Below are 21,176 nucleotides of genomic sequence, written 5' to 3' on the forward strand. Positions count from 1 at the left end.
AAGCCCATGAAGCGTCCAAACAGCCAACTTGTAGTATTGTCCTTCGCTTACGGCTTTCAAGTCGTTGTCCGAGGGAACTGTTGAGTTGGAGGAGGAGCAATGTAGGATGGTCTTATTGACGGGCATCCACGAGCCATTAGCCCAGGGTTCGTCAAAATCAAGCACCATGGCGGCAATCAAGAGCGAGTCTGCCGGTTTATCCGAGTGAGGGATAGGGGGGTAGTCCGGAAGGTCGCGTTCAATCTCGACGGCGAGCATTAGTTTGTGCCAAGGGACCACGTCCTGTAATAGGGGCTTGAGCGTTCCAACCTCGGATCGGAATGCGATGTAATGCGTCATATCGTTAAAAATGCCTCCCCCTATACGACTTTCAGGAGTTGATTCAATTATCGGTTGGGACAAAGCCTTATAAATCTTGTTCGATGAAAGGCAGTATGCCGCAAATTCATCCCGAACGGGCACGTTACCGTTCAGAAAAGCATCGTCCAAGTACCAGTTGAATAGCATGACATGCTCGGGCTGGATCTGAATAAGGTCGCCATGCCTGAGTAGAATAGATCCGTGGACGGGAAAGACGCTCAGTCTCGGGACGGCGACCTTATCTTTGCAAGAGGCTGGCCCAAGCCAGTCTTCCCATTCCTAGTCGTCGTCGGGGACATACTTGAGCCACCGGGCATTCTCGTGCTTCCCGTGGGGCATGCTGTGCCAGGAGCTACAGCGGTCCGAGCTGATGTACCAACGGAGGCCGAGCCGATGGGCGGCCATACAGGGCTTCCAAATGCGATCTTTCTAAGAAGGAACGAGGACGGGCGCCATGGCAGGTTGGCGGCCAAATGCAAAATTGATGTAATGATTCGTGCGATTTGTTAATTTCAAGGCCGGATAAACGTTTTCTGCCGGTGAAGGGAAGAGAGGCCGACAGCTATTGTCCGAGTGGCGGAGATGATAAATAACGGCGGCTGAGATGTCGCGGAAGTTGACGCTGTGGACGAAGCAGTGTTCTCCGCTAGGGTTGTGGGACACGGCAACCACAACCACAGGACCAACCCATGTCTTCAGTTGTAGTGGCCTGGCGAGGGCGGCGATAGAACTGTTCACCGTGAAATACGGTAGTGGCGTGGACTCCGTGGAGGCTTGCGGATAGGATATCAGCAGGAGGTCATACTCGAAGGTCCAGCCTTGCAACTCGAGGGTATCTCTCAGAAGGACGCGGCGGGTGGGTTCGCGATAGGGGTACATCCCGAATACGTGGAAGGACGTGTCCTCGACGGTGAGCTCGGCCGTTTCCAAGTCGTAACGGACCCAGATGAGTTGGCCGGTGCTCTCCCCGACAGGAAAGAGACACGCTTCGTGGTGGGCGTGTGTCCTGCCCCCGAATGGAGGGCTGCTGATACCACGGCAGATAGCTTCGTGCACACTCTGAGAACTTGGGACCAATATCTCGAGCGGTCCCTTGGGGTCAAGACGGATCGACTGGCCATGGAATTGCGCACACTGGGGGGAGCACCATAGAGGGGTTCGGCAATGGCGGCAGCGCTCTACCAGTTCCCAAGTCTTATCAGACGGGTCCTGATGGTTAATGATGGTTCCGCAAGGCCCAGCACATAGGGATCCTCTACGCCCACTGAGGAGACGAGTGTTGTCAATCTGCGCCAAGCTGACGTTTCTGAAAAATGACGAAGCCAACGAGGCCGAAGCCGTCGGCGCGTTCGGCTGATTGTTCGCCATTTCACTAGATGGCGAGCCGAAGGCCTAAACTCAAAGAGCGGATGCTCGGAACACAGAATACGTTAAAGCGATAGCGCTAAAGATGCCATAGGGGTATTGGGTGTATTTATTGGAAGTGAAGTTGTGCTGCGTGCATGACGGGGACGGATGAGACAAGGGAAAGCTTAAATGTGAGAGACTTAAATGGCAGGTACGGCAATGGAGGGAACAAGTTAATCAGGATGCAGATCCGCGGTGATTCGGCACAGTACAGAGGACAGCGAATCTCGGTCTCAACTCTCAAGAGTCAAGAGCCCTTGGGTTGTAACTTCCAATCGCGAGACTCCAACCTCTCACGTCACGTCGGCCCTTGCTTGACATTGGCCGGTAATCATGCGGAACCGGCGGCGAGTTTAGTAAAGTACTAGGTTTTCCTTTTTAGGCGGGCTGCCTGGACGCCAAAGTTACCAGGTAGGTTAATCAAGACTTCAGAGGTTGTCCATACCTAAGGTACCTAACTTTCCCCACGTTAAAATCAAGCCACCAGAAGCCACTCCATTTGGTTGAAAACAGGAGATGTCATGGATAGGGTTTATGGGGGAACTCAAAACATCTGGATTCGCTATAATATCTCGGGATTGAACCATGAATATACTCTATACATTACCTTCCTAAATCCTCAGCTGATGTGGCTGACAACGAGAGGAAGTCCGGGTCGTTTGATACACCCAGCACGTGCCAAGGTCAACAAGGGTCCCGCCATCCAAGAACCCCGCAAGTTCGAGGTTCTTCCAATGCAGGGCAATGCCGCGGCACTTGACCCTTGCACAACCTTGGCATTTTTCCCGAACGCCGCAATGCCGAACCACCTGACAAACCAACCAAACGACGCCGCCGCAGCATTTGAACAAGGACACACATTAAGCCCGGACATCGAGATCCAAGCCCGAGCGATATCTTACAAAAGTAATTGACCCAGTTGTTGGTTATATGCCAATTCGCGATTTAATTCGAAAGGCTCGGCCATTTCTTCCGTTCAGCTGCTGCCGTCGAAGACCGACGCACATCTGGTTCCCGTACCGTGCGATGCATCCTGCTCAATAACGCTAGATTTACCCTTTTGCATTCAGCGCTACCCCATATCGAGAGGGACCATGCCCTTACGCCTGCGCCGACTCCAACCGAGGACCTCCCTTAGCGCGGTGTCCCGGGCCCTCCGAACGACCCCGAGCTGTTCCCGGCAGCGCGCATTCCGTACGGCATGCGCTTCCTCGACAAGCGTGGGGCGGATAACCCGTTCGTTTCCCGGCCCCGAGCGCCGTATCCGCGCGGCATCGCACGTCGTGTTCCCTGCTGCGTTCGTCGCGGGACAGAGAAGACGAGCGTCAGTTGTGGCGGCAGAAGCGGTTGAGAATAGTGCGTACATACAATGGTGGGGTTAGGGCGGTTGACGGGAAAGCTGACACGGTCACAGCGAATACCGAGGATATTGGCCCGATACAAGAGTACGACCGGCGGGTCGCGAATGGCCTCCTTCGAAACGACGAACATCAGAGAGGTGAGGGGTCCCGCCGGCTGAATGCATGAGGCGAAGACCAAACTTACTCACCCCACACCAGGGATAATACAGAGCCTGCAACACCTGCACGAAGAGTTACGCCACTATCATGCACCACCCGTCGTGCAGCCGACGATCGAGTCCCTCAAACCTAGCAAATCCCTCTTCTCGTGGTTCGGCAGCAAAACGCCCATCCGGGCCATCCCGAGCAACCTCCCGCGAGGGCTCTACCTCTACGGCGACGTGGGGTGCGGCAAGACGATGCTGATGGACCTCTTCTACGACACACTACCAGCGAGCGTACGGTCCAAGACACGCATCCACTTCCACAACTTCATGCAGAGCGTACACCAACGGCTGCACAAAATGAAACTGCAGCACGGCGGCGACGTAGACTGCGTCCCATTCGTCGCGGCTGAGATCGCCGAGCAGGGCAACGTGCTCTGCTTCGACGAATTCCAATGCACCGACGTAGCCGACGCCATGATCCTGCGGCGGCTCCTCGAGTCACTCATGTCGCACGGCGTCGTGCTCGTCACCACCTCCAACCGCCACCCAGACGAGCTCTACAAGAACGGCATCCAGCGCGAATCCTTCCTCCCCGCGATCCACCTCCTCAAAACCCGCCTGCACGTCATCAACCTCGACTCCACCACCGACTACCGCAAGATCCCCCGTCCCCCCTCCGGCGTCTACCACACGCCCCTCGACGCCCACGCCGCCTCCCACGCCGAGAAATGGTTCCGCTTCCTCGGCGACCCGGACACCCTTACCCCACACCAAGAGGTCCAGCGCGTCTGGGGGCGCGAGATTGTCGTGCCCCGCGTGAGCGGCCGCTGCGCATGGTTCACCTTTGACGAGCTGATCGGGCGCGCCGCCGGCGCCGCCGACTACCTGGAGCTGATGCGGTCGTACGACGCGTTTGTCGTGACCGAGGTGCCCGGGATGACGTTCCGGCAGCGGGACCTGGCGCGCCGGTTTATTACCTTTGTGGACGCCGTCTACGAGTCGCACGCGAAGCTGGTTTTGACGACCGCCGTGCCGCTGCAGGAGCTGTTTATTTCGCGGGCAGAGATGCGCGAGTCGTTGGCCGCGAGGCGGCGGCAGGAGCAGGCCGCACAGGCAAAGGGTGGTGGGGTGGCGGCGAAGGACGATGATGATGGTGTGGAGGCGGCGCTAGACGATGCCGCGGATCAGATGATGGATGACTTGGAGCAGAGCGCCGGGCAGCTGGCCAAGTCGAACCTGTTTAGTGGCGACGAGGAGGCGTTTGCGTTTGCGCGCGCGCTGTCGCGGCTGAGTCATATGGGCAGCAGGGAGTGGGTGGAGCGGGGGATGGGCTTGGAGAGCCAGGGGGGCAAGCCGGAGCATGATAGCTGGGCTAAGACGCGGAGTCGGCAGATGGAGGATAGCATGTGAGTGAGTGAGAGAGGGACTGGGTGGAGATATATGGTGGGTGAGCTTGATACCCATGGGTTCTGTGTCGATAAACAGAGCAGGGACGGGGAGTGTATCGCGTATAGAGGCTATGGGTAGGCATTTTGCAGCGTTTTTTAGAATAGCAGACGTTTGAAGACAGATATATGATGACAATGAGCAATACTCATACTTGTTACCGCGAAGGGGTATCTATTCTCAGCGTGAACGCCTCTGAACGATTATAACACAGAACATGACCATATCCAACATGTCTATCTACCGCATTCGCCTTCGCCAAGGCCGTGAAACACCCTACAACGAATCCGAGTGGTCCGGCTTCTCGAGAGCGGCAAAGTCGGTAAAGGCCAGCTCGTAACCGAAAGCCAGGGTCATGCGGGCGTGCTGGAGCATGTGGTCGAACGACAGGTACTTGATCAGGTCCTCGGTCGAGTGGATGTGGTTGTCCGAATACTCGAAGGCCGACTCGATGACGAACGCCGAGGGGTATCCGGCCTTGGAGGCCGAGGCGTGGTCGGAGCAGGCGTACCCGCACTTGGTCTCGACGTAGGGGATGGAGCAGTACTATGAGGCAAAGCATGTTAGTATCCTGGAGGGCATGGATGAGCCGGGCAAGCACAACATACCTCGTCGATCACAACCTTGATGAACTGGGTCAGGTTGGGGTCCACAAAGTCCACAATGACGCCCACGCTCTCGGGCTTGCCGGCATCCAGGGTGCGGGTGATGAAGCCCGTCATGTCCTGCTGCAGCATGGCCTTGACGTCGCGGCCCTCCTTCTCATACGACGAGAAGATGGCCTGGCTGCCCAACAAACCGCCCTCCTCGGCGCTGTACCAGTGGAACTCGAGCGTGTTCTCGTGGTTACCCTTGACGATGTCCTCGGACTGCAGGATGACGCGGAAAGCCTCCAGGATGGTCACAGTGCCGCTGCCGTCGTCGTCGGCGCCGGGGGCGGCGAGCACGCTCGGCAGCCACAGGTTGATGGAGTCTTGGTGAGCGCCGATGACGACGGTCGCGTTGGTCTTGCCCGGGATGGTGGCGATAATGCTGTTCTGGCCCCAGGGGTGCTTGAAGTGCTCGGCGCGCACGTGCTTATCGGCACCGGCCTTCTCGATGGTGTCGCGGACCTGCTTGAGTAGCCACTCGCTCGATTGCCGGCCGTAGTCGGACTACCACGGTATATTTGTCAGCATGGGCCATGGCCTTCGGGGCAACCGGTGCACATACCTTGTAGTAGCGGGTGTGGAATGAGGTGAAGGTGGTCAGGTGGTCCTCCATCTCAGTTTTGGACAGCTCGGCCAGGAATGGCTTCAGCTCCTTCTGATACTTGGGCTTCTCGGGGAAGACACTCTTCTTTCTCGAGGCGGTCATGGCGCGAAGGGCGCCGAGGTCAGGGTGGTCGGTGATATCGAAGAAGCGCTTACCGCTCTAGAACGGAGGTCATTAGTACCGGAGCTAGCGGGACAAGTCAAGATGGAGCAAGCATCAACGTACCCGGCGCAGCTCCCACTTCTCATCTTCCGTAACCCATCTTGTATCTCCCGGTGACAGCTCGATGTGGTATTTCTCGCCGGTCTCGGTAGGCTGAGGAAGCCCGTCGGGGTAGAGGATTGAGCGGTCTGGTTCACCAGTCTCGACGAAGCGGCCGCTGACTGCCGGCAGTAGCAGCGCAAGGAGAGAGGCGTTTGTCACCTTCATGGTGGGCAAAGATGAATCGAGGAGGAGATGAAAGTGAGATTTATGGGACTGAAATGCTGGGGGTTGGTTGGTTGGTAGTTGTTGAGGTCTAGGAGGTTGTTGTTTCGAGACGGAGGAGAGGCAGAGGGGGAGCGAGGCACTGGAGACGGCGGAGTGAGGCGGACGCCGAGCTGCCGTCGCACGCGGCACAAGGGGAAGATCCCTGTTCCAGTACCCACCGGCAGCCGATCCTTGCAGATAAAGCGGACCTGGAGTGCCTGGGCCCTGGGGCAAAAACGGACCCACACAGGATCAGGTACATCTGTACGAAGTACCAATTGCTCAGACTCGCCAGAGAAGTCGTCACAGACAAACCTGATTCGTAAAATCCGTGCCTCAAAGATACCAGGTAAATATACTGGGAACTCGCCCTGGTCGCAAGTCTTCACACAATTTTTAGAGATGAGATCGCAACCCAACGATACTTAGATTCGGATCTGGTTTGAAAGCGTGCACGTGACAATGACTGCGCTTGCGAGCCGCTGTCACCATATCCGACCAATCATCGCCATAGTGAGTTTAACAGACGATAACGTATTTACACGGTGACCTTGACGTCATCCACATCTGCCGCAGCAACTTGGAAAGCTCCAATGCCAATAACAGAATACTTCATACATGGGGATTTCTAGATGATCATGTTCTAAATCTATCCAGTGGTGGATAATGGCGATGAATTAGTTCTGTATTTTCATCCTAATTTTCGTCTGTACATATAATCGTCATACTTTTCAACAGGAATTACATAACACAGTCCTCGGGTGAAAAATGACGAAACATTGTCAACCAAGCACCCGCATCAGCGATCATACTCTTCACCTATGTACATCGGGTGAAACTGTATCCTCACTTCTCGCTCATGATCCCAACCTACGACCTAGTGACGCCTGGGACAAACTCTACAGTAACGCCGCGCGGAAAGGAGGGGGGGCTGCAGAACGTGGACCGAATCGGCAGTCGACCAATGGTCACGATAGTACTACCGAGACAGAGCTCGAACAAGCGGCAAGGTGCGGGAACTGGGGTCCGACTAAACCAAGTGACTTATTCCTCAAGGTTATTATGTCCCTGTGCACCATCTTGTCTGGGTAATTGGGCTATCCACGGTTGACACTGGCTGGCTTACAGATCTATCACGATGCGCTGTGCACCCTTGACCAAGACCCTCACCAAGCCGTGGTCAGTCCTTCACTTATGGGGAGCCATGGGACGGTGCCCCTGACCATCATTTCTGTGTAAGTCATTTGGTCCCCTTTTTGACTTTTCGCCATTAACAAAGTCAAGACTGCCCGATATTGCCCGCCACATGTCCAATCTCATTGTCCGTGCAAAAGAGGAGGTGTTCTTGGCGACCAACTACTGGCAAAACAGCGTAGCCTCCAAGTACATCACTGACGCCATCAGAGAACTGGACCGCCGAGCTGGGGAAGCGGGCACTAGGGTAGTCGTCAAAATCATCTACGACCGCGGGAGCCCCAGACAGCTCTACCAGCCTCACTACATCGTTTCCGAGAAAGTCTCGACTGGCAAGGACGTCAACCTACCGTCTGCCGCTGAGATCCCGAATATTGACTTGGAGGTCATGAATTACCACACCCCGCTAATGGGGACCTTTCACGCAAAGTATATGGTGGTTGACCGGAAGATTGCTGTCTTGCAGAGCAACAACATCCAGGATAATGACAACCTGGAGATGATGGTCCACTTGGAGGGCCCCATTGTTGATTCAGTGTACGATATGGCTCTGATTTCGTGGCATAGGAGATTGGATCCGCCATTACCGAGTCAAACTGCGGGTCTTGTTGACGGTGAAAAGCAAGACACGAGGTTGGATAAAACCGACGGCGGTACTACCGGTGATGCGAATTCAGAAAAGGGTAAGGTGGGACCCACCAAGGATGACAAGAAGCCAGTATCGGTTGTTAAAGGGGAGCAAAGCAACGGAGCAGTCACCGATCCTTTGAACCAGGATCTGGTACAAGAAACAAGACCGCTCCCACAACACACGGCAGATGATCCGCACTACGACGAGGACATTGCGGGGGAACTGGCCCGCTCGCAAGCATCACTCGCTCCCAAGCCCAGGGAGACACACCTGCAAGCCGTCACCCGGCTGCTCAACCACACCCTCAACGAAGGTCTGCCAGGAGACCCTGGAGCACCGGAGTGCCCACCGGGAGATTTCATGACACCATACCTCCCCCACCTAACTGGCACCCCCTGCCCGATGGCCCTCGTCAACCGCGCCCCCTACGGCCCGCCAACCCACGGATCCGTGTCGAACCCCCAGAACGCCGCCTGGCTCTCCGCCCTACGCAACGCCCAGAAGAGCGTTTACATCGTCTCGCCAACCCTCAACGCATCCCCCGTCCTCCCGGCCATCATCGAAGCCTGTGAGCGCGGTGTCGACGTCCACTGCTACATCTGCCTCAGCTACAACGATGCCGTTCGTCCCCCTCTCCACCCATTCTCCCCTCAAACCAACCTACCACCCCTCACTAACACCCCCTTCCCCCCCAAACAGGGCGAACTCCTCCCGCGCCAAGGCGGACACAACGAAGGCGTCTCCGCCCACCTGCACCGCACCCTCACCCCGACGGGACGCACGCACCTCCACTACCACTGGTACGTGGCCAAAGACCAAACCCGCCCCATCACACAAGCCTCCCGCCAACGCAGCAGCCACGTCAAGCTGCTGATCGCGGACGGCGCCGTGGCGGTGCAGGGCAACGGCAACCAGGACACGCAGAGCTGGTTCCACAGCCAGGAGGCGAATTTGTTGGTGGATAGTGCGGAGTTGTGCGGGCTGTGGTTGGAGGGGTTGCGGCGGAATCAGAATACGGGGTTGTTTGGGGCGGTGGGGGGGCTGGATGGTGTGTGGAGGGATGGGAGGGGGGAGGAAGTCGAGGGGGCGATGGGGGTGGAGGCGGGGAGGGTTAGGGGGTGGGCGAGGGGGGTGAAGGGCGCGGTGGAGAGGGTGAGGGGGACGGGCGGGTTTTGAGTTTTTGAGTGGAGGAGGGTGGTTGTTGGTCTTGGGGTTGGATGTGATACTTCTGTGAATAGCTTGATCTCTTTTCTTGAGTTATCTGATTAAAAGAACAGAGGAGAGAAAGCTTGGGTAGGTAATGTATTCCTTTTGCGGTATGACGAACTCGAAATGGAGAAAGAAATCTATATTTATTATTCATACTCCGCTATGCCCTAGGGCGTGCCGGACCCTCAGCTATTTAGTTTACAAGAAAACCGTGCCCTCCCGGGCCGGGTGAAAAACCCATACCAACAATCAAGGAACGATGGGTTCTGGTGAGTCTGCGTATACAAAGAGAGGAGGCCTCCTGGCCTCCGAACGGGGGCGCTTCAGGCCGCCGCTTCCAGCTCGAGCCTCCTGGCTAAGTTGTACATCGGCAGCTTCCTCGAGTCCATCAGCCAGTCGAGGACTCTCCTCGCGAGCCGTGCAGTCGTGGGATTGATGCCGTGTAGAACAGAGTAAAAGTCCCGTCGTGTCCGAATTCCAGTTCTCTCCCATCTTCGAGTCAACGGTTGGAGAAAGAAATCGGGAAAAGAGAAAGAAGTAAAAAGAAAACGAGAAAAGAAAGAGGCAAGGGAAAACTAATCAAATAAAAGAAATCTGGTAAAGTAAGGTTGGCCTTCTGCTCTCGAATTACGGATCCGTACTTCGTATAGTTAGGACATTGCATTGTCTGTTCAGGGGCAACGTCTTGCATGACAATCGGAACGGGGGCATGGGGACAGATAGAAGCCCGTTTATTTTGTAAGCCGGCTCAATTCACCTGCAATTCAAGATCATTTGAATCGCGACACTCGGTTCTCACAGGTAGGCTTCGTAGCACAGCATCACTCAATAGAGGGGTTAGTTACCTCGGCAACTCGCCCAAGAAAAATTCCCCACATTACCCCTATTCAGCCAAAACAAAGAAATCACCCCACGATTCCCAGCCCCGACGAAAATGAGATCCACCATTCCGCGAACAGCCAGCCTCAGACAAAGAACGCCCCCATCACAACAGCCACCAAGCCCGCAACCGGCGCCACAACCCCGGCCGCCGCATTCCCCGTTTCCGTGCCGGTGGGCGCTTCCGTGGCACTCGTCACCGTCGCACCTCCGCCGCCACCCGTGGTGGTAGTGGCAGCCGCAGTGGTCTCGCTTTCTGCCGTGCTCTCCGTCTGGGTCTGAGTTTGGGTCTCGGTCTCGGAGTCCTCCACTGTCGACGAAGACGCACCGCTCGCACTCCCCCCACCACTGGTAGCAGTAGCACTACCACTCCCACCAGTAACACTACTACCCCCAGTAGCAGACACCGACCCACCACCACCACCACCACCACCACCACCACCCTGACTCTGGTTCGGCGCAACAACCCCCCCAAACACGCCGCCAGACGGCGAGGTGGCGTTGCCGGCGGAGGCGCGGGCCAGCGCGGCGTAGGCGGCGAGCGACAGGCGGCCCACCCCGGCCGGGTTGATGACGGCCACCATGCCGTTCTTGGCATCCTGGCCCTTTTTTCTGCGAGCAGTAGCCGGGCACCGAGTCTGTATTGCTTCCGTTTACGCGGAAGTCTCGGCCTTTTTGTTTTAGGGGTCGAGCGGGTTAGTGAGTGTGTTTAAAGGCGGAGGCCGGGGTGTGGCGAGGGGGGGCGGGGGTTCAGGAGAAGGGGGCGGTTACGTACGTTGACGGTGTCCGGCTGGGTCGGGAAGAAGCCCGAGAAAAAGCCGTTCTCGCTGGCTGGGCGGCAGGCTTCGTTGAAGTGGCCGGCTACTACGCTGTGGTTGCGCGGCCAGAAGCGGAACTCGATCACGTCGCCCTCCTGCGCGTGGATCATGTTGGGCTCAAAGGTTAGGCCATTCTTGCCAACTGACACCGGGATGGTGGTGGCCGCGCTGAGGCCGGCGATGGTGAGAAGTACGGCCGTGGGATGCATGTTGGGCTCTGCGAGTTGGATGTTCTGTGGGTAATGCGTTGCCAGGCTCAGGACGCAACATCAGCCTTGCTGAGCAGCTTTAAAAGACTGTCGAGGAGGGGCTGGACGGCCCCTTGCGCGGCCCCTTTTCATGGCGTCGTCTTTGTTCTTCTCCTCGTTCTACGTACTCAATTGCGCCACATCCGCAAACGTCATGGATTACAGCGGGAGGCGGCGGTATGACATACGCGGTGGTGGGATTAGCCTGTTTCCGGGTCGCAAAATAATAAAACAAAGGGGAGTCGACCTGTGGCCAAACGAGCACGCAATGTTCATGGACAATTTGAGGGGTAAGCAAGTAAGGGTCGTCACCAGGGAATTCTACTGTCTAACTAACTTATGCTGCTAACATACAGTGATTGGAGAAGGTGCGAGTCAAGTTTGGGATGCTTATCGAGAGCGCCGTTTTGCTCTAGTCTGGTCTGGGGCCGTCCCCGGCTTCCTCTTGTTTCGTCGCGTAGGACCATCGCCGCCGCCGCTGCCTGTAGTATTGTGGATGATAATTGTTATGCTGACTCCATGACTCTTGAGCTTCGTGCCCTTACCAGCCTTTTGACCGCCCCCACCAGCTTCATTGCGGCCACCCACCTCCTCGTTGCCATCGGACTCCTCATCATCGTTAGCCTCGCTGCCCTCGTCAGTCTCGCTGCCCTTGTCAGCCTCGTTGTCCTCGTCAACCTCACTGCCCTCGTTAGGCTCGCTGTCCTCGTCAACCGTGTCGTTGCCGATTTCACCGACTTGACCAATTTCCTCGTCCTCGGTATCCTCTGCGCCCTCTAAAAAGTCGTAGATTCTGTCGATGTACGACTTCGTCACCATGTTGCACGCATTTATGACGATGCGAAACCACAGGTCTCCGGCTAAGAAGAGACCGATGTTCACGTTGTGATAGGGGGAGCTATGTGAGTTGATGATCCAGCTAGAACGCTCGGAGGTAACTGGCTGCTTTGGGAGACCATTGTAGGTCAAAGTGATGAGCGTGCGCAAAGGTTACAGATGGCCGAAGCTCCGTATGCTAGGGCAAAACAGGAGTTTGATCGCCTCATGACAATTGACAATCTCCGCTTAGCATTCGCAAATCGGACATCAGAACTGGGCAGCGTCAAGCAAGAATCGGATAATCACGACTTGCTTTTGCGCTGGGTTTTGGAACAGGTGCCACTGGTTGAAGCCGAGCAGAACGAGGCCGACAGAGCTAAGGCGAGTCCGACAGATGTGCCGGGTCGGAAGAGAGCGCTAAACAGTGACGAGAGCACGGGGGAGCCGGGGCCCAAAAGGGCGAGGGTACATGAACCCCAGGCGACGGCTCAAGTCGACGCTTCCCTCGATGTCATGAAGCAGCCGAAACGGAAACGCGAGGACAAAGAGGCCGAACAAGAGCAGCCATCGAAACAACGAATAATACAAACGACCCCCACCGCTCGCCATCCCAGGAACCGAGCTCACCGAGCGCGTCACCAGCCTTAGGAGAGCTGGACGCAAATGTTATTGCCGGCGGCTACCGCACGGCTGCCGGCCATAAAGTACGCATCAGTGGCGCCGCTGACGCACCTACCAAATCCAAGCCCAGCGGGCCCCAAGAGCGCGAGCGGGAGAGTCCCCAAGAACACACCGTCCAAATCCCCCCCAAACCAGCGAACGAGAGCCCCCCGGAAGGCAAGGCCGAAAACATGTCAGACCCTCGTCCCACAGCCGAGCCGCCGCAACTACCGCGCAAGGACGAAGGCAAGGGGAAGAAGGGACCGACGCGCAGCAGCCTTTGGCGTGCGGCCCCTAGGGTGGCGCTACCGCAAGAACAGCTCGGAGGCCGCGGCAACGACAGGAAGGGACCCGCCATGCCAACTCAGCGCAGTTCCAGGTTTGCGGGTATTGCTCCTGGCGCTGTTGTTGGTGTTGCTGCTGGCCATGGCGAAGGGGGTGGGGCGGCACGGGGGAAGGGCCGGGGAGGAAGAAGGATGGGTTGATGGGCTGGGTATTGTTTGTTCGTTGTTCAGTTGAGACTAGAGGGGGGGTCTTGTTGGTGTGTTTGCGTTGGTTCAAACGGGATGGAGGGGTCCGGGCCGTCGCGGCGCAGTGTGTGTTGTGGTAGGGGTAGGGGTAGGGGTGGGGATGGTTGGTTCTGGGGGTGAGGATCGAGTTTGTCTGCTGGTTGCGTTGTAGTTGTGGCAGATGAGAACGAAGACGAGGGAGGGGAAACGCAGCGTAATTTATGGATTGGTAGATAACGGTCGGGGCTAGGTTTAGATGCTGGGGCTAGATCCCAGGGTGAAAAAAGCTCTTAGGGATGTGTGAGTACCTAACATGAACTGCGAACTTATCGACGGCGCAACAATTGCTGCGTCACCCCACTAAGGTGAAGATGTGCAACAAGACCCCGAAATGCCGGGCGCCTGAAAATGCACTCCTGATTACTGGCGAGGTACTCCATCCGTGCTGGATCCCATGCTGTGAAAAGTGAAAAAGTGCCCTTGCATTGGGGGAAAATGGGAGAATGGGTGTGGTTTGGGAAGGAACACCATCTCCATGGTGGGGCGGGAACTGTCTGCTAAGAGGGTTGACGTGCTTTCCGCTTTGAGGCAACCCACCATTTCCGCCGCCGTGCATTTAGTGGAAATTGAACCCCCCTTTACAAGCTTGATGGAATGGAAATTGACGGCGCAAGGCGGGTCAGCTCCCGGCCGACCCATGGTGGCCGTCTCAAACGACCCGGCATTTGGTGATATCCCCCCATAATCCATTCAATAAGCGGTGTTGCTTAAATGATCTGCGGCCTCGATGTACCTCGCCCGCAGCCCCTCGCCTCGCGGCCTGCGCTGCCCTCAGATGACAATGTCCGCAATCTTTAGAATTGCCACTAACCATGTATATATTCTATTTATCCCCTCCACCTCCCTTCCGCAAGACCGACTACACGACTTGGTCTACCAGGCCTAGCCAACCGCCACAACGCTCTTGACAGTCCCACCCTCCCGCCGCCAAGATGCAGGGACAGTATTCTGACAACTTCTGTCAAGCGCGAGAGCACGATATCTCCAGCCCCGACACCATGCCCTGCTACGCACCCAAGCATGCAACCTGGGAATGCATTGACCTCAGCGACCCAGACACATCCCAGCCCCAACAACCCCAGCACTTGCGCGACCACCCCAGATATCCATCCACTTCGCTGCCCCCTAGCGGCTACGCCTACGTCCCGCCATTCACCGTCCCCCAACCCCAACCGCAGCCCGCCACCAAAGCGAGCGGCAATGACGACGACGACGCCCAACACCGGCTTTACCGAAGCCGCGCCTCTTCCCACTCCCACCCAACCACCACGGCTACCACACCCTCCCCCCCACCACCACCACCACCAACGAAGCACACCCCCCCAACCCCAATCACCACTCGCCCTGCTACTTCGACACCCTCGACTTCTCCGACTACCAGCACCAGCACCACCACCACCACCACCAACCCCCGACCCCAGCATCCCCCCTGCTACCGCCGCCGGGCTCTGCAGCCAATGAGAAAGGCGGTGCTACTGTTGCAGCTATAGCAACAGCTGACGCTGAAGAAGGAGATGCGTACCGGCCTCGCGGGGGTGGATGGGCTGCCTACCGCGATGGTGGCGGTCGCGGCGTTCTGGTGACGCGGGGTAGTTTGTCGTTGCCGTCGTCTTCGTCGTCTGGGGTTGGGGGTGGTGTGGTGGTGGAGGAGGGGGAGGAGAAGCGGGCGTGGCGGCGGGTGGTTGGGGTGGTTGTGGTGTGGATGGTGGTGGTGGGGTGGTGGGTTGTTTTGCAGTGGGTGGTTGGGGGAGGTGGTGGGAGGTTTATTGATGATGTGGGCGTAAGGGGAGACGGGGTGCGTGGTGAGTGGGGTCCGTGTACGGAGGCGCGGCCACGGTTTTGTCGGCTTGTGGTCGGCGCGGGGGAGCAGTAGGGAAGGGAAAACATGGTGGAAGGGGTGCGGTGATGTGGTACATTTTGTTCAAATATTAGCTAGACAATTCTTGTCACCTCCTGCTTTTTGCCTTTCTTTTCACGGCATCTGCGAGACTGCTGAGCTCGAGATCACCACCGCCTTTCGCTTTCTTGGCGCTCCTTTGGTCCTTCTTGTCGCTGGGTGACTCATTTGGCCCGGCCTTGCGCTTCTTCCTACCCTCTTCCAACAGCTTCTTCATTCCCTGGGTCGCCTTGTATTTGGGATTCGACGGGTCGATGGCGAACTCGTGGTTCTCGAACACGGCCTTGAACCGAGCATCCTCGACGTCCATATTAAAGTCCTCTTGCAGGCCACCCTGGTCCTCAGCCCCCTTCTTGCCCTTCTTCTTACCCTTCTTCTTCTGCTTCTCTGCTCGCGTGATGTCCTTCATATCGAAGTGGTCGAGATGGGCACCGCCGCCACTCTCATCCGCCATAAGAAGTTCAAGCTGCGCTCTCTGCGCAGCGTTCTCAGCTTCCTCCTGCTCCTTGGCAGCGCGCTTCTTGAGCCGTTCCTCCTTGCGCATCGCCGTCTTGGAGGGCTGGACTGCCTCCGAGGTGAAGAAGGGATCGTCAAAGCCGAGATCGTCACCGCCCCCTTCGGCCTGCTCCTCGTGAACCATCTCAGGTTCGACGCCTTCCCTTTTGGCAATGGCCATGGCTTTCTTCTTCTCCTTGCGCTCCTTCTCCTTGCGCTTGTATTTCTCGATGGTTGTTTCTTCAACCGCCTCCTTCTCGGGCTTCCCGGATAGGGCGGGGGCAAATGTAATCTGCATCTCCCCAACCGGCCCTGACTTCGACGCCTTTGGCGCTGGCTCATCGCCGAGGCCGAGCGCGGCGCGCATCTTGCGTCTTGCAAGCTCCTTCTTGCTCAGCGGCGCTTCCTCCGCGTCCTCAGCCTCGGGAGGGGCCTCGTCTGCTTCCTCCCCTTCGCTCTCGCTATCACTTGCCAGGTACGCCCGAAGATCGTTCTCGGCAATGTCTGACCGACTTCCAGTGAAGGCCTTGTTGATGGACTCCTTCCTAGAAACCTCCTCAGGATGCATGTCCCAGGTCAACTTGACCTTTGAATGCTGTAGTGCATCTGTCACAAACTCGACGGGTTTGTACCCGGCGGGGACGCTATCGCACTCATCTCTGGGTTCGTCGTCGAACGTGACATCATCGGGGATAAAGCGCAGGTCAAGGAAATTGGAAGATGACAGATATTCGCTGCCGTCTGTCGCATCGTAGATCTTGTGCGCCGTGTTCGGGTCGGAACAAACCACGACCGCGTAATGGTACCGTAACCTGTCGAGTTGATACGTCCGGAGCGCGTCGCTGTCAAAATCTTGATCGTTACCCTCCTGGAGGAGCTCCTTCCTAACCTCCTCGTCCGAATCCTCCGCCGCATCATCATCGTCCTCGCTCTCGGACGCAGAGTCGGCTTCGTCATCTAAGTCTCATCGTCCGAGTCGTTTTTCTTCTTGAAGATCTCTCTCGGGGGGCCTTCTACCTCCTCACGCTGCATCCTCTCCTTGCCAAACTCGCTGGGGTAGATCGACACCTTCTCAATGCGCCCACCAACCGGTACGAAACTCGAAAATAACGCCAAGAGGTCCATAGATTTGATGTGATCCCAGTCAATGTTGACGACGGCAAACCGTCTGGTGACCTCCCCCTCTTCAACCTCCTGCTTATCTCTGCGCAGACGGATGCCGGGCCGCGACTCCTCCACTCCATCTTCTGCTTCGGGCGCTTCCTCGGAGTCGGATTGCCCGTCCGAATCTGAGTCCGACTCGGACGAAGAAAAACCACCATTGCGGGCAGGGTCGTATGCTGTGTCTGCCTTCTCCAGCTCGCGCCGGACGATGTCGTCGTCCTCGACCTTGGCGTCCCCATCCTTCTCCTCCTCCTCTTCCTCGTCTTCGTAGAGGCGTTCTAAGGCCTTCTTTTTCGTGTCCGTCTTCAACTTCCGCCCATAACGATCAACTCTCGCGGTGGCGACAAAGTCGGCATCTTTTAACACGCGCGAGAAGCGCTTGTCGAGCTTGGTCTTTAGGTTTTTCTTGGACGGTAATTGGTATCGCGGATCTGTTTCGAAGCTTGCAAAACGGGAATCCGCAATCCGATCGGCTGATGCGCTCTCGCGCTTTGTTGGCTTGCTTTTCGGCATGTTTGGTTGTCTGGGACGTTGAGACAGAGATGCACAAGCTCGATCTTTCTCACGGCACGCGCAATTGGGAAGCGTCCGAGAAATTTTTGGTGGGGCTAGAATTCTGCCAAAAGGCGGTAGGCCGCCAAGGGGCTGCTTTCCTCTGCCAAGCAAGCGTTCCCATGGAAGTTCCAATCCCACAGCTCGCTGTCCGGCGCCATGAACCCGTCGACTAACTAGCATTTCTCGAGTCACGTCGATGCCTCATTCTCAGCATAACACTTACGGCTTCACTCTTCTTTTTCTTCTTATTACTTATTTATTTATTTTTCTTTTTCTTTTCGGTTTTTCTTTTGCCACCTCTCGTGACCTGAAGCGCCCGAAAACCATGTCACGCTTACCATGAAATTACCCCGATGACACACGCCAGTAATGATAAAACATGGTACGATATCTCTTTCATCTGATCATTAACTAGCGGTGCCTTGCTCATCGTCCGAATATCCAAACTCCCAGTTGCTGCTGACCGCGGGGCAATGGGAAATTCAGGATTATTTCGGTGGGCCAGTGCCCTTCCGATGAGTCGGATAGGTATCTAGGTAGGTATGCAACTCTGTGTTTTTCAAAACGGCATAGTTAGGTGAAAAGGCACGAATATGGTCACGAAGGCGTATATTAATCCGTTAGTTTGTGCAGTCCGTTCCGTCGTTTTCCAACAAATTATTTTGTCAGCCCGTCCCAGCGCAGTAGTTCGATCGTATTCCAGCTCACGGCACTACGCCCAGGCTGCCCTCTGGCGTCCCAAGATACCAAGAGTGGGACAACCAAGGAAACCAACATTGTGCTAGCCCATACCAGAATTCATACTTGTCGGGCCTAGGCCACTCCTAGGTTGTGTTGTCCAAGCTAGGTAGGTATGTTGCCTGTACCCGTCTCACATTCACAGCCATGATCAGATTACCCATCTCGCCTGCAAATCAATCTCCCACTTCATCATGATCATCTGGCTAGAAGATCTGTTGTATCCCCGAGCTATACCTTCTTTCCCCGAAGCCGGGACATCAAGTTTGGAGGGCGGCTACACATGATGCGGAGCGACCGGGGTGGCGGCTTAGGATGCGGCTCGCACGACTGATCCCCCGGCTTTTTGTTGCGTCCGCTAGCCCAGGGATATGTTCCTAAATGGCTAAACAAGGGGCCTACGCCCAGGCCGAGCGGCCCGCGCGATGTACGGTTCCATACTCTCAAGGACACAGTCTGTATACCAGGGATACCTCCTTCCCATGCCAGGGGCGGCTTTCAGACATCACACCCCCCTATCCACTCGAGCCGCCTCCTTAGGGAGCCCGGCCTTTGAGGACAGGGAATTCGAGACAATGACAAATGGAAACAGCGAGCCGAGGTGCCACTGTGTGAGTGCTGATGAGCTTATTTGATTTAAGGTTGCGGTGATCAATGCAGCTAGTCGGACGTCAAGACTTGGAAGGTACAACAAAGGACGAACCATTACTTCTTCGTCACGCCACGTCTACTGTTGATTTAACTTTAAGTTGACAAGATAGGGGCGTCAACGTTTCACCCATATTTTCCTTGCTACATTGCAGACCTCCATCGCCCGGGTCGCCTCACTTCACTTTCAATAACTCACAGAAAGCAGCAAACATGTACGATCAACGCAAGTTACGCAATCCGGCGACCTCGGCGGCCGGGCCTCCGTCCCCAAGCTTTCCCAGTTTCCCAGCGAGACAGGTGGCCAGCAGCAAACTCTTCGACGACACGTGGGCCGGCGTGGCCGCGGAGGGTGCGGTGCAGGCCAAGAACGCGGCATGAGGTTGATCGGCCTGGATTACGTTTTGAAACGGGTGAGTCCCAATAGAAAAGTCAAGAAATCAAAGTCCTGTGAGAAGCAGTCGATTTTTATGTAAGTGGGATCCGCAGTCCTACCTTGGCGCCTCTCTTGGCATTTGTTTTTTTCACCCCTTTTGCCGCTGCAACACTACAGAAGTCCCGATAGCCGGCCCGCCAAGACAGACGTATAAGACGAGCAACTCACCCTCTCCCTGGAATCTATTGCTTTCAGATTCTACCATCCAACGCTGTCTTGCCATTCCCTGTGTTGCTACTGATACGAGGACCATTTACCCGTGTCCTCCCTTGTTGCCCGCCAACAACTCTATGGATTTAAAGAGAATCCACTGTTTCGAGATCCCTCGTCAAGCCCATCTTGCCCTGGAAGAAGGAGATGACTCCCGTTGAAGAAGCCGGTGCAAGGAGAGAACCTGGAACCATGCATGCCTTCATCAACTCGTCCGCCGCTTGGCTGAACGTGCACATCAAGTCGTTCATCCGGCAGCATGCCCCGGACGCTGTCTTCATTGACGACTTTGACGAGTTCCCCGTCGGCGTGGACACCGTCTTCCAGTACTGCGACGGATGGGCTTTGACGCAGAATTTCGCCGCCATCAACGTGGCCAAGACAGGGCTCATCAATGCGTATCCCAACAGTGATGCCCTCGCGCGGAAGGACTTCCTCGCCGCGGTCGTCGAGTACTGGGCCACCAAGCGACCAGACAGCATCCTCCGGAAACATGTCCCCCTCACCGTGCGGCTGACGCTTGACTACGCCGAGTACGTGGATGACGCCCTGATGGCGGCCGACGACCTCTCGCTGCTGCACTCGCTGGAGCAGAACGAGGCCAAGGAAGCGCAGCACCGGGAGTGGTGGATCCTCAAGCCCGCGCTGGTCGACTGCGGCGCCGGGATCCGGCTCTTCAGCACCATCGAGAGCTCGCAAGTCACTTGGAACTTGCCGAGAACGAGACGGACGACGACGAAGAGGAAAGCGAGGAGAGCGAAGCAGGCGAAGCAGCATCCGAGACCTCCATCGAGAGCGAGAAGGAGAACAGCAAGGAAAACGGTCCCATCTTCTCCCCCACGCTCACCACCCCCGGCCTGGAGGGTCTCGACTTGCTCGTCACCACCACCAACGCCCTCTCCCTTCAACAACAACCCCCCCCCTCCACACCAAACCCGACAAAAAACCCGTCCGCGCCAAAAAGCCACAATACGTCTTCAAAGCCGGCGGGCGCATCCCATCCGCCCAAATGCGCGCCTTCGTCGCGCAGCGCTACATCGTGGCGATCCCGCCGCTGGATGGGCGAAAGTGGCACGTGCGGTCGTACGCGCTGTCGCTGGGGCGGCTCAAGGTGCACGTGGCGCGCGAGATGCTGGCGCTGCTGGCCGGCGAGGACTACCAGCCGCCCTGGGAGAACCCCAGCCTCAAGGCCTCGCTGACTAACACGGCGCTGCAGGACGAGGACGAGTTTGTGGAGCGCGAGTCGATGCGCGACTTGGCGTCGATGGAGGCATGTTCTGATCGTCCGATGGAGACGCATGTGTTTATCAGATTGTGCATCACGGCGGAGCTGTTCGTGCGGCGGCACATACGATGGCCGATAAGTTCACGACGCTGGATAAGTGCTTGAGTTGTGTGCGCTGGATATCTTGGTTGATGCTTCGGGTAACGCCTGGCTGCTGGAGGTTAATGAGACGCCGGCGTTTACCAACACGGTGTTGCTGCCCCATGGCTCTGCGCCTGATGGAGGGCATTATTTGCACCGCCATGGAGCACATGGCAAGCTCAGCCTGTGACCCTAAGA

At 56.7% G+C, this 21,176-nt stretch overlaps 8 protein-coding genes across 8 annotated transcripts; 4 read left to right on the forward strand and 4 right to left on the reverse strand.

The window, feature by feature from the left end:
- Nucleotides 1–789: 789 nt before the first annotated feature.
- Nucleotides 790–1,728, reverse strand: CHGG_04256 (uncharacterized protein; the record flags this gene model as incomplete). Its single annotated transcript, XM_001223469.1, has 1 exon — nucleotides 790–1,728. One exon carries the CDS (start codon nucleotides 1,726–1,728, stop codon nucleotides 790–792), a length of 939 nt encoding a protein of 312 aa, XP_001223470.1.
- A 1,133-nt stretch (nucleotides 1,729–2,861) lies between these two features.
- On the forward strand, nucleotides 2,862–4,684 carry CHGG_04257 (uncharacterized protein; the record flags this gene model as incomplete). The annotated part of the gene is made up of 3 exons (XM_001223470.1): nucleotides 2,862–3,123; nucleotides 3,182–3,265; nucleotides 3,327–4,684. 3 exons carry the CDS (start codon nucleotides 2,862–2,864, stop codon nucleotides 4,682–4,684), a joined length of 1,704 nt encoding a protein of 567 aa, XP_001223471.1.
- A 312-nt stretch (nucleotides 4,685–4,996) lies between these two features.
- Nucleotides 4,997–6,403, reverse strand: CHGG_04258 (uncharacterized protein; the record flags this gene model as incomplete). Its single annotated transcript, XM_001223471.1, has 4 exons — nucleotides 4,997–5,266; nucleotides 5,329–5,874; nucleotides 5,933–6,133; nucleotides 6,200–6,403. The coding sequence occupies 4 exons, from the start codon at nucleotides 6,401–6,403 to the stop codon at nucleotides 4,997–4,999; spliced, it is 1,221 nt and encodes a 406-aa protein (XP_001223472.1).
- An 807-nt stretch (nucleotides 6,404–7,210) lies between these two features.
- On the forward strand, nucleotides 7,211–9,443 carry CHGG_04259 (uncharacterized protein; the record flags this gene model as incomplete). Its single annotated transcript, XM_001223472.1, has 2 exons — nucleotides 7,211–7,498; nucleotides 7,722–9,443. 2 exons carry the CDS (start codon nucleotides 7,211–7,213, stop codon nucleotides 9,441–9,443), a joined length of 2,010 nt encoding a protein of 669 aa, XP_001223473.1.
- A 998-nt stretch (nucleotides 9,444–10,441) lies between these two features.
- CHGG_04260 (uncharacterized protein) lies at nucleotides 10,442–11,382 on the reverse strand (the record flags this gene model as incomplete). The annotated part of the gene is made up of 2 exons (XM_001223473.1): nucleotides 10,442–10,993; nucleotides 11,131–11,382. The coding sequence occupies 2 exons, from the start codon at nucleotides 11,380–11,382 to the stop codon at nucleotides 10,442–10,444; spliced, it is 804 nt and encodes a 267-aa protein (XP_001223474.1).
- A 307-nt stretch (nucleotides 11,383–11,689) lies between these two features.
- On the forward strand, nucleotides 11,690–13,385 carry CHGG_04261 (uncharacterized protein; the record flags this gene model as incomplete). Its single annotated transcript, XM_001223474.1, has 4 exons — nucleotides 11,690–11,711; nucleotides 11,778–11,789; nucleotides 12,341–12,705; nucleotides 12,855–13,385. 4 exons carry the CDS (start codon nucleotides 11,690–11,692, stop codon nucleotides 13,383–13,385), a joined length of 930 nt encoding a protein of 309 aa, XP_001223475.1.
- A 911-nt stretch (nucleotides 13,386–14,296) lies between these two features.
- CHGG_04262 (uncharacterized protein) lies at nucleotides 14,297–17,538 on the reverse strand (the record flags this gene model as incomplete). Its single annotated transcript, XM_001223475.1, has 4 exons — nucleotides 14,297–14,917; nucleotides 14,992–15,045; nucleotides 15,446–16,818; nucleotides 16,887–17,538. The coding sequence occupies 4 exons, from the start codon at nucleotides 17,536–17,538 to the stop codon at nucleotides 14,297–14,299; spliced, it is 2,700 nt and encodes an 899-aa protein (XP_001223476.1).
- A 2,221-nt stretch (nucleotides 17,539–19,759) lies between these two features.
- CHGG_04263 (uncharacterized protein) lies at nucleotides 19,760–21,002 on the forward strand (the record flags this gene model as incomplete). Its single annotated transcript, XM_001223476.1, has 2 exons — nucleotides 19,760–20,476; nucleotides 20,577–21,002. 2 exons carry the CDS (start codon nucleotides 19,760–19,762, stop codon nucleotides 21,000–21,002), a joined length of 1,143 nt encoding a protein of 380 aa, XP_001223477.1.
- Between the last annotated feature and the right edge of the window lie 174 nt (nucleotides 21,003–21,176).

Source organism: Chaetomium globosum, genomic scaffold, assembly GCF_000143365.1.
Source record: "Chaetomium globosum CBS 148.51 scaffold_4 genomic scaffold, whole genome shotgun sequence".
Taxonomy (NCBI): Eukaryota; Fungi; Ascomycota; class Sordariomycetes; order Sordariales; family Chaetomiaceae; genus Chaetomium; species Chaetomium globosum.